This window comes from Miniopterus schreibersii (assembly GCF_964146895.1).
Source record: "Miniopterus schreibersii genome assembly, chromosome: 11".
Classification (NCBI taxonomy): domain Eukaryota; kingdom Metazoa; phylum Chordata; class Mammalia; order Chiroptera; family Miniopteridae; genus Miniopterus; species Miniopterus schreibersii.
The window spans coordinates 41,482,149-41,497,021 of record NC_138111.1 but is presented as its reverse complement, the minus strand read 5'-3'; the positions used below and the strand labels follow the sequence as shown (position 1 = coordinate 41,497,021).

At 41.1% G+C, this 14,873-nt stretch overlaps 1 protein-coding gene across 1 annotated transcript in view; it reads right to left on the bottom strand.

Moving 5' to 3' along the window:
• DOCK8 (dedicator of cytokinesis 8) overlaps positions 1 to 14,873 on the bottom strand; it is a 182,978-nt gene that overhangs the window by 33,583 nt on the left and 134,522 nt on the right. The window contains exons 25-30 of the mRNA XM_081152481.1: positions 14,638 to 14,787; positions 12,807 to 12,920; positions 8,452 to 8,607; positions 6,377 to 6,516; positions 5,478 to 5,647; positions 1,631 to 1,776 (exon numbers count right to left, since the gene is read on the bottom strand). Coding sequence (XP_081008607.1) covers positions 1,631 to 1,776; positions 5,478 to 5,647; positions 6,377 to 6,516; positions 8,452 to 8,607; positions 12,807 to 12,920; positions 14,638 to 14,787 — 876 coding nt within the window. The remainder of the gene's footprint in view (positions 1 to 1,630; positions 1,777 to 5,477; positions 5,648 to 6,376; positions 6,517 to 8,451; positions 8,608 to 12,806; positions 12,921 to 14,637; positions 14,788 to 14,873) is intronic.

The window sequence follows — 14,873 nt, the reverse complement described above, 5'->3', positions numbered from 1 at the left end:
TTAAGGGATGTTAATCTCTTAGGACAGTAACTGTACTTCTAACTTGGCTGGGGTCTGTCTCCAGGAGCTCTGCCTTTTCCGGGCAGGGAAAACCAGGTTTTTTGAGCTGGGCTGCTTGGTCAAGCTGGCTCACCTGGGGCAGTATCTGAGCCAGGCTTTTAGCCACATAACTTTGGGCATCCTCTGTCTCTGGGGCATTGTGGTGTGGTGGTCTGCTTTGGACCTTGACCACCTCTTCTCCAATCTCAGTGATAACAAGGGGCTCCATGCTACTAGGATCTCCAAGTATTTCTCCTTCAATCTAGACACTAGACAACTTAAAGCAGAGTCTTATGATGGAGAACTGGCCTGGCTAGGTTCTGGAAACATCCTAACTGTTCAAAATTTAGCTTCTTTGTCACAGAGTCTAAAATACAATATGCTCAACAAATTAATCAAATCCATAATTTAGTGGAGTCCTCTGTAATGTGACTTTAACCACAATTTATGTTTTCTTGGGCATATGGGTGTGGGGATTCAGGCTACTTGCTTGAGTACATTGGCCACAAGAGTTCATTTTAGAGTGCTGAGCACACTTTCTGTTACTCATCAAATCAACACAAAGAACAATATGTGGCTGCACCCTTGGTCCATGTGACATAGCTAATATCCAATGGAATGCAGTGGTGAATTCGCAATGAGATATTTATGAGTACGTGAGGGAAATGTTCGTCTTGGATGGGAATGATAGGGCTTACGAAGTTACTTTAACTTTAGTTTTTCTGAGTATGGTGATAAGATGACATAAAGCCTTTCGATATAACCTCACAGGGAGTATCTTCTAATAGATGAGCTTATTTGGGCATTTGCTCTTAGATATAACAATGTAAAAGGCATACACCACTTCAAGCAGCTCACTTTGATGAGAAGGTCATCCAGCAAAGACGAGTTAGGCCCTGATACTGCTTTTCCAGGAGAGAACCAAGCTGAGTCCTCTGCTGGTATGCTCTGCACCGAGATGCTCAGCTAGATTAGGTGGAGGGTGCACAGCTAACTTGACAAAGGGGGAGTCAGAGCTCATCAAGGAACAGCTCAAGTGAACCAGAGGTTTTATTCCAGGAGCCCCTCCTCAAACCCCTAGTCTGTGCATAGGGAGAGAGCCAAATAACTCTGCTTAGGCTCTCTGGGGACATAGAAAAGCTGAGGTCTTCTGCTTAAGAAGCATTCCGCCAAGCGATCTTAAATCATTTTGCAGAGGCAGGCACAGTGTGAGTAGTAAATACACAGAATCGCGTGGCTCCAGCCTCCCTCCGCGGGGAGCGCTGCTTTGATCCTCTGCTAGAATCTCAGATTTCCCAAGTTCACCGCTTTCCTGGGTTTCTGAGCCTTGAACCTGGCCCCACCGAGACTGCCTGCGTTTGACTTGTGACTCTCTTCTGTAGCCAGCACCCTTCCTACGTACAGCCTCCTCTGCACTATTTCCCTCCACAGCTGCCTGCCTCATGGCGACTCCTTCCAGCATCGAGCAATGGGGCAGAAATCTCACCACCTGTCCTAGGGAGGGTTCTGGTAGGTGAATATAGGAATAAGCCCATCAGGAGATGGGAAAGGACACAAAACGAAAAATAAACTAGAGAAATGTGCAACATACCAACGAAGACAGCATCGTTCCATTTGTCTTCAAATTAAAATGATTCCCAGCTGTGGCCAGCGCCATGTTCTGGTTAATCGTGCTGGGCCCATCTTGCTCTTCATCTGAACCACTGGTGCGGTTTTTTCCGCTACGGGCATCTGCAGCTGCAATTCAAACATTATTCGTCTTATCAATGCAATCGTGCTCTGTGGTATCTACCCAAAGGAGTTGAAAACTTGGGTCCACATAAAAACCTGCATGCAGCTTCATTAATAATTACCAAAACCCGCCCAGCCGGGCGTGGCTCAGCGGTTAAGCATCGACCTCGGATCCAGGAGATCAGGGTTCGATTCCTGGTCAGGGCACATGCCCGGGTTGTGGGCTGCAGCCGGTCAATGACTCTCTCATCATTGATGTTTCTATCTCTCTCTCTCCCTCTCCTTTTCTCTCTCTGAAATCAATAAAGATATATTAAAAAAAAAAAAAAATTACCAAAACCTGAAAGCAACCAAGGTGTCCTTCAGGAGGTGAATGGATGAAAAAACTGTGGTACATTCAGACAATGGAATATTAATCAGTGCTAAAAAGAAATGAGCTAGCAAGCCATGAAAAGATATGGAGGAACCTTAAATGCATACTGCGAAGGGAATGAAACGAATTTGAAAAAGCTACATACTACATGATTCTAACTGTATGACATTCTGGAAAAGGCAAAACTATGGAGACAATAAAAAGTTCAATGGTTGCCAGGGGTTAGGGGGAAGGGAAGGATGACCAGGCAGAGCACAGAGCAGTTTTGGGGTAGAAAAACTGCTTATGATACTACCGTGGTGGATACATATTATACATTCATCTGAATCCCTAAAATGTACAACACCAAGAGTGAACCCCAATGTAAACTATGAGTTTTAGATAATAATGATGTGCCAATGTAGTTTATCAATTGTAAGAAATGTACCGTTCTTGGGGGGGGTGCTGCTCATGGGGAAGATGGGATATCTCTACACCTTCCTCTCAACTTTGCTGTAAACAGAAAACTGCTCTAAATATTGTCTTAAAAAAAATCTTTGGTACTGTCAAGCCAAAGATGGAGATTTTCTATGTTCTCTACCCAATACCCAGTGTGTGACTGATCTTTATCAGTCACTATAGTTAGCACAGTAATTTTAAACCTGATGTTGAGCATTATTTATCTGCTACCATCAATAGGAAAAAGCAGGCAGGCTAATAAAAAAGATAAAACATACAGTTCAAGATTATGCTAGAAATTAATTTTTCAAATTGTGAAAATAAAAATTTTCAGAGCTTTCATGATACTTTCCTATAATATAATATTTAAAAAATTATTCATATATTTTAAATAAGAACCAAATAGTAAAGAGCCTATAATTACAGAATTAAACAAGTACCTTATAGAATAAAAAGCTATTATCATAAATTCAGCAATACTTTATTAAATTTTAAATGTTTGAAATGAATGTTAATTTACTGTATCTATGTAATATAGACATTATTTATATTTATATTTACCTGTAGGTCTAGATGTATGCAAATAAAAAAAGGTTTAAAGGGTCTGTTTTTAAGAACACTACAAATCACACATAAAGTATTTAGAAAGTTCTTAGAAAAGTATGTTAAAACACTTGCAACTGATTGACCCATTAAAAACTCATATTTTATTAGACCTGTCAACATTATCAGTATTTGGATCTTCAATTTTTCAGAAAAAGTAGAGTGTGAGCAGTATTTTCATCTGCTAAAGTTCTGAAAACAGAGCTCAGTTGTTTTTTTAAGAACTCAATTTTAAAAACTAATAATTCACTATTGTGTTTTAAGGCAATTGGGTTTCTAAACAGATGGTAAAATGAATGGTACACAGAAATTATACGAGACCTGATAATATTATAGAGATATTTGAGGATACATTCTTTCTTCTTCTAAATTTGCATAGGGTCATGATTTAAAGAAAAGGAAGGAAGGATCTAAGCATTTGCTGCAAGAAATGCTTTTATGGAAGATCTCTCACTTCATCTATGATGCAGGCACCATTATCACAGTTTCTACATCTGAGGAAAGGGAAGTCATGAAAAGGTTGAGGTTCTCTTCAAAGGTCACATAGAGTAATAAATGGGCTGAAGTTTGAATTCAGTTGTATCTCTTTTTAAAGACTATATTCTTAATAGTTTATCAATCTAAAGATTACATATACAATAGACGTACTATATCACAGTAATAGAATACTTTTCACTTGTCAGCTACCTCATGACCATAAAGTTCAATGTGTATATAAAGAAATTACCGAGATTTAAAAGGCTCAAAGATGAAGTGCTAAAAAGTTTTGATCCCAAATAACGGATTTGGAGAATTCTAATCAACAAGGAATTTCTGGAGAATGCGTGCCAAAGTGGTTCCCTGCTTTGAGAACAAACCAGTTATGGGTCTTCAAATGAAACTTTCTAGAAACTTTTATGCAAAATTCTAGAAATGGTCTGTAAAACACCTGCCCTGCTCTGAATGACATCTTCCAATTTTAAAGACTCTGTCCTCAATTCGCCCCCTCCAGTCAGGCACTGCTAGAGGAAGCTCTATGCATATCTCATCCTGCAGCCCACTCACTCTGGGTGCCTAGCTTGCTTCTGTAACTTCCTTGCCCATTTTTTTTTTTGCTCATTTTATGAGCTAAATAATGATCACCATAATGATTTTAGAAATAACTTAATCACACATGACACTTTGCATTTAGAGGAAGCAGGAAAATTTGGTAGGGTCTAAGACTCCCAGGATGACTGTCTGCAAGGACGCTGGGTTGATGCAAGCATTCCTCAGACCCCAGGATCCTTCATTAGTCAAGAGAGCAGTATGGTCATTTCTAAGAATTTCCCTTGAGTTGGGGGAAAAGCAAGAACCACCCTGAAGTGGTCAGAACTGTGTGTGTGTGTGTGTGTGTGTGTGTGTGTGTGTTGGGGGGGAGGGTAGGCAATGGATGGTTTTTCTCAGGTGTAGGGTAGTTTTGTTCATCTACATTTGCTAATCCGCACTGTAATACGCACAAACCCTTTGAGACAACTTATCCTTTCCTCTCCGTCTTGTGAGATACTGACTTCCAACCTTAAAATCAGCCTCTTAGTGCCAAAGTCAAAATTCCTGTGCCATGGCAGAGTTTCCTCATACTGAAAGACATCATGATATTTTTTTGCATGGAACAATTGTTTAGGTTCACTTGAGACTGTTTCTTTGCTTAAGCATTCATAAAAGATAAGGAATGCGTTTATTTCAAGGCATTAGAGCAGGAATCTCCAAAGGGAGAGGTTCTGTTATTATCTCATTCTCTGTAGTGTATGGTTTATAAAGTTCATTATACACTAGCAGACCAATGAATGAATGAATGAATGAACAAATAAATAATTTTTTTTAATCCTCACCAGAGAATATTTTTTCCATTGCTTTTCCAGACAGTGGAAGGGGATGAGAGAGAGAGAGAGGGAGAGAAACATCGATGTGAGAGAGACACATTGATTGGTTGCCTTCCGCATGTACCCAACCGGGGCCCAGGATCAAGCCTGCAACCAAGGTAAGTGCCCTTGGCTGGACCCTTCAGTCTGAGGGCCGACACTCTAACCACTGAGCCAAACCGGCTAAGACAATAAATAATTTTTAAATAAAAAACATACACAGAGCTATGTGCCTTAAAAAACACACACAAAAAAACCCTTACTGGGGCCTTAAAAATGTCTGGAGAGCACCTGTGTGGAGATCTGTTCACATAAACCTATCAGCACTGGAGCGAATGACACAAATCTCATTCCAGTGGAGCACTTGGCAGGGTCCCCATCAATCCAGAGAAGAAAACAGAAGGTATCATTACCTGTAAAGTCATAAAGCTGCGGCAAAGCATCCAAGATGATGCCAACCAAAGGCAAGTAAAGGGCAGCAATTTTGACCTTCACCTCTGGTTTTCCACAGCGCGGGTCCAGGTCGTGGGAGCTTAGCAGGCTGTGAATGGCACTGACAGCTTTCCTCTGCACTTTGCCCATCCTGTTGGCACAACACAGCATGCTAGAGGTTACGAAGGTTACGATGAAGGGACATTGACCAAAATGCTCTTAAACAGTAAAGAGCAACCAGAATGCTCCTAAGCAACGGGGTGACAGTGTGAAAATCAAGCAAAATGGGGTAGACGTGTGTACGGCTCAGAGACAGACGGCCTGTGTTCTAGTCCTGGGTCGCTGTTAGCACGATGCTTTAGGTTCATCACGGTGAGGCATCAAGTTCCTCATTCCTTTTGGTTGTTGAATAATACTGTAAGAATACATTACATGTTATTTATCCATTCACTGACTGACGGGCATTTGCACACAGCGCAACTGCTCTCTCGTCAGCAGCCTCTTTCTTTGTCAGCAGGGAGCCAGGGGGCATCTCGTTGCTGCCTCTGTGTGCACACAGATCCGCCAGGGGCCCATGTTAACAATGGCTTCATTCCCAAGGAGTTCACAAATCAAGCAGCCCTGGGACGCCTGCCCTACAGCAGAATGGGTAAATTCTTCTCAATGAAAAGTGGCTAAAAATGTCATTTTAGGGTTCCTCTCCCTGCCCCATGCCTTTCCACATTCCTGTGAGCACTGCTTTCCCACAGCACCGATGCTCCTACTCTTCGGAAACGGTGAGTGGTACAGCTCCTCGGCAAGCACGAGAGGTTGAACTGAAAACTTTAGCAGATAGCTTTTTTTTTTCCTTCGTATTGCATTTTAAATGTGAGAAACATACCCCTCCCCTTCTGCATCCAGGGCAGCAGCCAGTTCCGTGAAGAGAAGCCCGGTGAGGAAGTGCTGCTGGCGATACTCGGGAGTCAGGTCGAACATGCTGGCGATCTTCTGGTCCTGGAAACTGGAGCAGGAGCTCGAGTTCTACAGAAATGCAAGGAGCGGTTCTGTGAGCAACAAGAACTGGGATTAAGACCACGAGAGCCGGTATTTACTGAGCACGTGGTATGGCCACGCTTTGTAAGCACGACCCAGGGAGGCAGGTACCACTGCTCTCTCTACGGGGCAGGTGAGAAAACTGAGACTAGTGTGGTCACTTAGCTTTCCCGGCCCGCGGGTGGAAAACTGCCCATTGGGAAAGATGAAAATAAAGCACCCAGGGTCTGTTACACGATACGTAACACTTCCTTCCCCACCTGCAAACAAAAGCTGGAGATGAAAATCCTAGGATAAGAATTGGATAGGGAAATGGGAACTGGATCCAACGCTGCAGCTGTGAGCAGGCAATTCCTCTCTAACAAACTGTCCCCTTGATAACGAACAGGCTCTTGTATACTGAGCTGCACTTCTAAGCATGGTTTACCCACATTATCTGAATTTTGCTGGCTTGGAAACTACAAGCAGTGTCAATGTCAGATGGACCAGTCCTAGGCAATTCCTGTGCTCTGATCTTGGGGGCACACTTTATTTTTCAGTAAGAGAACTGAAAATGTCTCTGGAAATCCTTGACGTTTGGGGGAGGCTGGCCCCGGCCCCTGGGTCTGCTAACTCCCTGGGGAAGTCAGGGGGAAAGGTGGGTGAGGACCTAGGGCAAAGTGAGCACATTTGGAATTGCTGCTTGCAAGACATCTTTCCCAGTTCACACTCATATGGTCACATAGCTAATATCTGATTCATGTCTTTGGGTACAAATGGCCAAGATTATTATTATTTTTTAATTAATAAGACAAACCTTAACCTTTGTGCTAGTATCAAGGAATATGCAACAGAAATAGAACCTAATATTGAGAAATCTTATCTGCTTCTCTGAGCTACTGATTTCTTCCCTATAAAAGGAATGTGACTATAAAATAGCATTTCCTTAAAGTTTTTCTAGAGGACACTAGTCCCTTGAGAATCTATGGAGGAAAAACAAAAAGTTTCTGGAGTCAAATCATTTTGGGAATCACTGCTTATCATACACCTCCTCCCATTCCCTCCTCTACCCTGGGGGTATTTATAATTTACACTGACAAGTCAGAGACTCTTGGATGGCCTTCTGCAAAGAAACCTGTCAACATAGGGTTTCCAAGGGGATTTCACTTTGGAATCTTGTATTTGCATAATATCTCTCAACATCCTGTAGAATGTAGGGCCCACTGAACCTAACTTGAGAAATACTGTTCTCCAAAAAAATGACTGGGTGAAGCCCCAACTCTAAATATTAATACAAGTGTTCCTCTTTCTGGCTGATCATGAACAAGACTTGCTAGAAATATACTCCCTATAAAACAGGCCATTTGCTCAGTTTATGATGAGATCTTTTCAGTGCATCAAGAGCTAAGTTATCTGGAATGTGATTCATAGTGGACTCGTCTTGTGCTGAATTCTATTCTGTAACAATTTCAGCAAAAAGTTCCAAGAGAGTTCAAAGATATAGTATCCATGTTAAAAACCACTATGAAACCATTTTAGAATCAATATAAAGGAACCTGCAATTTCATAAACTTTATGGTTTCGGAAAAATGAAGTGAGCAGAGGAGACCATCAGATGAAGTAGAAAGATGATTAATGTGAGACAAAGGTAGACATGTGACTTTTCTACACATTTCCAAATTTTCATAGTGTATATGGATTCCTTGCTCTATTTGGCCTCAGCAGGGGCCCTAGAGCCTAGAAAGATACCAATTACTTATCATGTAAATGATCAGTTAGATAGTACAACTTTGGGAAGCATCCTTGTACGTATCTGAATCAATTGATCTGTTTCAATAGCTTGATTTTTATTTTAATGCAGAACACCAACCTTTATGGAATAAATGACTAAACTAAGCTAATTAGGTGAAATGGCTTGTATAATTCTTTCAGTTAGCGGATTACCTGGGAAGATATGGAGGGACAGGGGGATGCTGGAGCAGTGTCAGCACTCATAAAGAAGAGGTTCAGGTTGAGGTAATGCTCATGGCTACAGAGGATTCTCAGGAACTCCAGCCTCATGGAGATGAGCATCGAGAGGTTGTTCAGCTTGGCTGACAGCTGGGAAGAAGAATGAGAAAAGGAAAGGAGCATTTATTATACAGTGAATGGAGTTGAGGTTGACAGACACAAAAATATCCTTTCACCCCAGCTTAAGGCAATCAATTTAATAAAAATGAACAGGTCAGCACAACAGTTGGCAAACTCTGCATTACAGGGAGGCCCAATAGGTTTTTATTCACTAACTGTTTCGCTTCATGATTCTAGCCTAACAACTGTCCAAAATGAGGATTCTTGCTCTGAACCCCAGCCATGTCAAATCTATAATACCATGGCAAGCCTCTGTTGTTAATAATCTGGAGGTATCTCTTCAGTGTAACACAATATAATTAATTTTACAAAAACCCTACTGTGTCCAAGAAACTAAATGAAAGGAGTTGACCCCACATGGGGCCACACAAAACTAATGGAATATGACTGGATGACTTCAATGCCACAAGTATTCTTTTGTAGTTTCTAATTAAAGACTCCAATGGGAAGTTCTCAAACCAGTTCCCTGGATGTGAGCATCAAATTACTTAGAAAAGTATGTTGTTCCTGCAAAAAAGCCAAGGAGTTTTCTTCAAAGAGAGAGAGGAGGAAGTAGAGAAAGAAACAGCTGAAAGAGTTTTCAGGAAAAGTTTTCCTTAAACAAACCATGAAATTAGCAATGACACAGGTGACAGTCTGGAAGAGATCTCTTGCCTCTCAGACTCTATGGGCTGTGACTCAGAGGCAGTTTCTCTTAGGGTAAAGTACTGAGAGAAGGGTTTTGATGGACCTTAAACCTCTCAGTATATTATAAATACCCTCCCACCTCAGCATAGGAAACCGGCATCTCATTCTTGCCAATGGTCATGCCTCCTCTTCATGCATTTTAAGGGCAGTTTTATAAACTATATAATTTAAATGAGCACACATTTTCAGCCACTTTAGGAGAAGCCATTGTGTTGTGGCATTTTGCCTATAGAACCAACCTGTAGTGAGACATTTATTTGAAACAAATGAATGCTATTATGTATTATGCAAAAAAATTAAGACATATGACTTTTGTGTAAGAACTTACACTCTTATCAATGTGCATTGGCGGCTGATTTTGGATCAAAGGGGCCACTGGCAAATTGAACGAGTCATCATTCATTCACAAAGAGCTGCTGGATCAAGCCAGCTATCAGGACATGAATGCATGATATTTGCACTTGAAAAGGCCACACTGTGGGTATCTTTCATAGGTCCCTTGAGACTTCATTAAAGACAGAAACTCCAAAAATAATGTTAGTGATGTTTAGAACAGAGTAAGGTGCCCCTCCTGAAACATCCTCCTCAAAGGTCAGGACCGACAGCAGCAGCCTCCATGGCCCTATCCGAGGGGTGGGTGCTAACTCAGGGGCATGCTGAAAGTGACATAGAGCAACTGAAAAACTAGATTTTTCTATTGTTAGTGACTATTAATAAAAGGCTAAGTTTATACTCATGGTCACAAAGTCCATAAATGACAGAAAACGTGACAGGCTATTTGAATCAGGTTATGCAAAGTGATAAAATCAGAGGACTTTGGAAGAATGGAACTTGCCTCAGGTATAATGCCCACTCTGTACCTAGATAGCTGGGATCAATGAATTAAATCTCCATTCACTGGGGTCAGTGGTCTTTTTAAGCCTGTGTGCTACTCATTGTGCTAAGCTACATCCGCAGACGTCACTGGCAAATAGAGCGTAGAATCGGAACGTTGAAACCTGGATAAATCTACCCCATCCTTATCTTTTGCAGACCAGGAAGCCATTGTCCCAAATGTTGAAAAACCCCAAATCACAGATGTGCTTAATGGCATCACTGGAATTAGAACACAGGTTTCCAGATTCCTAGTCTAAGGCTCTCTGGCAGCGGAGACTAGAAAGAGGGAGAAAAAGGAGAGTAAACTGGAAGTACACTTAATTTAGAGGAAAAGGAAATGACTTAAAAGAGAAAATAAAGGAAAGAGACAATAAAATGTGCATTTGTAGGGCTGGTAGATAACTACCTTTGATTGTTTTATTCGCTGTCTGGTAAGAAAAACTACCCATATGTGAGCAGTGACAAAGATTCTCTCTGTGACCAAACTCCGGTCAGGCTCCTCTGAGCTCTTTTTCAAATAGGTCTGCCCATGTGCGGTAGGCGTGGCTCAGCAGTTGAGCGTTGACCTAGGATCCAGGAGATGGTGGTTCGATTCCATGTCAGGGCACATGCCCGGGTTGCGGGCTCGGCCCCCTGTGCAGGAGGAAGCCGATCAATGACTCTCTCATTATTGATGTTTCTCTCTCTCCCCCTCTCCCTTCCTCTCTCTGAAATCAATAAAGATATATTTAAAAAGCAAACAAAAAACCCAAATAGGTCCACCCTTGGGCATGTCTTCATTTTTGCCAAATTTTTGGCCAAAAATCCTGCTAAGTCTGTTTAGTCAAAATGCCCCACCCTTGATATCTGAGCACCCTTGATATCTGACCAAATGAATCCTCATTCCTCACCACCCTCACCACCCTCCAAGTAGAGTCTGATCACCCTGGCCTGCCTTTAGTAAGAATCCTGTGAGGTTGGTTTAGCCAGAATCCTTCCATACCCCTGATATTTCTTTCCTCTCAGTAATTTTTCCTCCACTTTTCTTTGTTGTATGCAGCGTTGAGCCCAATATCTCTCCTTTATCGCAAAAGCCCATCGCAATAGTCCCTATGACAATAGTCCCTATGACTATCGTGATAGTCCCGAATGCAGAATATCTTACTAACAGGTGTCACGAATAATCTTTTGTTGTTGTTTAACAGCAGCTAAACCTGGGCCTATAGTGGTGCTCTAATATCTCCTTTCCATATATAATCCGTTTTCAACAGATTAACTTCTATTTGCAATTCACCCAGTGACCATCTTAAACACCTACGAGGGATGGCAAAGAGGAATGGCATATCCCCACCACTCGGATCTGGTGGAATGTGGGACAGAAGATCCACACAAGGTCAGGAGGTCAGGGTGCTCAGGGACTTCTGATGTTTCCTTAGGATCCTCTTTTTATAAGTCAGCTTCCTTCTTAGGAGTTCCTTTAGAAAAGTCAAGGCCTTTTTTTTGGGGGGGGGAAGGGCAGATCCTTTTATTTTACAAATGAGACTCATAGAAGCTGAATGACTTATTTAAGGCCACTAAGAGATTAGCCACAGAGTCAGGCCTGGTAGAACAGGGTGATTAATCCATTGTACCTTGGAGTTAGGCAGACATCGATCTTTTCTTCCTGGACAAGTTACATAACTTCTCTAAACCTTCGCTTTATCTGCAAAACGTTGATAATAACACCTTGCAAAGATTAAATGATACGGTTTCTATAAAGTGCTTAACACAGTGCCTGGTATCTAGGAAGAAACCAGTGGTGGAGACCGTGATAGTTAAGGTGTAGGTGGTGATGGTGGAGGTGGTGGGGGTGATGTTGGTGGAGGTGGCGGGTGGTTGTGATAGTGGGAGTAGGGGGTGATGACAAAGGTGGCAGGTAGTGGTGATAGTGCCAATGACAGTGGTAGTAGTGGCTAAAGAGGATTATGAAAAGGAGTAGTAACAATAATAACTGCTCCTTATATTACTATTGTTGGGACAGTCTGAAGAGGATGGTGAACACAAGAAGAATTCCATTAAAAATGTGGGGAGATAGGGAGGAGGAGCTCAAGGGGGGGGGGGAACGTCTGTAAAACTTTCAACAATAAAGATAAATAAAACAATAAAAATTGGGGCGATGGCACTGATAAGATGTTTGGATGATAAAATATTTGGTTTGTGCTCAGTGAAATTTAGTCTCTTTTTTATTTTATCAGGGTTCTTTAAAGTCAGAATTTCACAACCACAATTTAATTAATTATCCTAATATGTGAAAAGAGACATCATACTTTGAATTCTATACCTGGTCAAAGACTGAATGCTACAGTCATGCTGTTTCTGTTAAATGTTAAATTGAAGAAAGCAGATGATATCACTAACAAATTTCAATTTCCTTAGGTTAACTTGTGAACCCTTCTGCATTGGGTTGGTAAATGCTCTAGAAATCCGTGCAAACCAGTGTGTCTAGGGATGTCCATGGCACAAAACTCAGAATGTACAAGAGCCCAGCTGTCTAACTTGGCAGTGAACAAGACAGCCTACATGGTAAGGAGCATCGCAGAGAGGAGGGGGAACAGGAACAGCATGGCTGTGTCTGAGGGAACACTCACCTGGTTGCAATAGTGTTTGATGAGGTTAAACACAAAGCTTCGATCCATGAGCGAGAGAAGGTCATACAAGAAGAAAGCCAGGCTGATATTGATCTTTTCTGCCTGTTCATTTTCCTTAAAAACAAACATACAAACATTCAAATCATTTTGTGGCAAACCCTGGTCATGAACTCCTTGGTCTCTGGTGGGAAAGTTGGGAGAGGCAGGACCTATTTTTATAGTCAGCATTCTTCTGGGAGACACTGGGCAAAGCAAGTAGCCCTGCAAAATTGGAGCAAATATAATTTAGAATTTAACTGATGCCATGAGTGTTAGGTTGAATTAAGTAATTCTTTAGATACTGTCAATATTAAGGTTCATTTCCTTCTAGTTTTTTTTTTTCTACATGCATATTTATATGTATATCATTGAGCTCATTTTCTATGTATGTTGGGTCCTGAATTTTTTCATTCAACATTACATAATAAACATTTTCCTACATTCTCATTTCACATATTTCTTCATATGACTCTACCATAATTTGTTTGATTCTGGTAAGTACTGTTTTGGCAAAACTAACTTGAAATGTATTCACTATCTTCAATGAGACAGATTCTTGTAAGGATTGTTGCAGAAAATCAAATCAGGATAAAATAATTCACTTTTACCTAAGGATTTCTTTTTGCTCCAATTAGGCAGCACCCCCAGCCTAAAAGACGTCACAGTCATACATGGTAGGGTGAACTCTTGCATAAAGTGAGGCCTGGGTTTTGTTTTTATTACTTCACAGCGCTCATATTTCTGAAGGGTTTCACAGGACTTCAGAGCAAGTGGGGATTCGCTCGTTTATGGTCATGTCTTCTATTCTCAGAATGATAAATGAATTTTCTCTGACACTGTTTGAAATATATCTTGAAAATATTTTCCTCTTGTTATGTTGTGTGGTTTGCCAACTCAGGCCAAGCTGACCAGCCACTGGTATGGATGAAGACCTGATAAAGAAGTTTCCACAGGACCATGGAGCAGCAAGTCCTCAAGCTCTCAGCATCCTCTGCATGGGCCACCCTGGGTAGCACACATAACTGCCTGAACATTCTGGCATGGAATTGTCAGTCTTGGTTTTGCTGCTAGCTGTGTGACTTTTGAAAAATTTACCAACCTCACAGTGCCTCATTTCTCATGCCTGCCTTAATGGAGAAATTGCAGCTCTCACAAAGTTTACCCTGAGAAATAACAAGGTGGTTATTTCTCCTGAGCACTTGGTATTATACAAGTTCTTTTATAATGATAAAGATACTAATAATGGCCACTTGATCACTGCTGCCTCAAATTGTATAGTTGCCTTTAAAATTTTTGTTTTATTTCATTTTTATATATTTAACTTTCTATTTTAAAATAATTTTAAACTTACATAAAAGGTACAAGAATAGTAAAAAGGACTCCTGTATACCCTTTAACCAGGCTCATCAATATTTGACATTTTGCTACATTAGCTGTATCATTCTATCTATACAATTTTTTTCCTGAACCATTAAAGAGTAGGTTGCAAATATCATGTCCATTTACCCCATAATACTTCAGGGTGTATTTCCTGAGAACAAGAATATTCTCTCTCATCTCTACACTGATACAATAATTTAACTACTGTTAACCATGTTAATTCCAATTTCTTTATAGCAACCCCCTTCCCCGCCCCAGGGTCCCATCCAGTATAAAATATAGCAATCAGTTGTCAGGTATAGTTACATTTCAGTGACTGCTTTAAGATGATGCTTATTTTTCTCTGATTATGAAAATAACATTTGTTCAAGGTAAAAAATTTAGAACATAAAGAGTCAAATAGCACAGTTACCTTCTGAGACTTGACTAAAAGGGCTGCGATCTCCGAGGTGACCACATTAACAATGGTAGTTATGTCATCTTTGAAACGGTCGGAAAAACGAGTCCTCCGAAAATTGTCCTGTTTGTCCATGTTGTGTACATACTGGGCCATGCTTTTCACCTACAGAGGGAATGGGGGAAATGTCAACATGGAAATTGGTGACCTGCTTGTACACTGTGGAAAAGGGGAAAGGGCTGGAAGGAAAG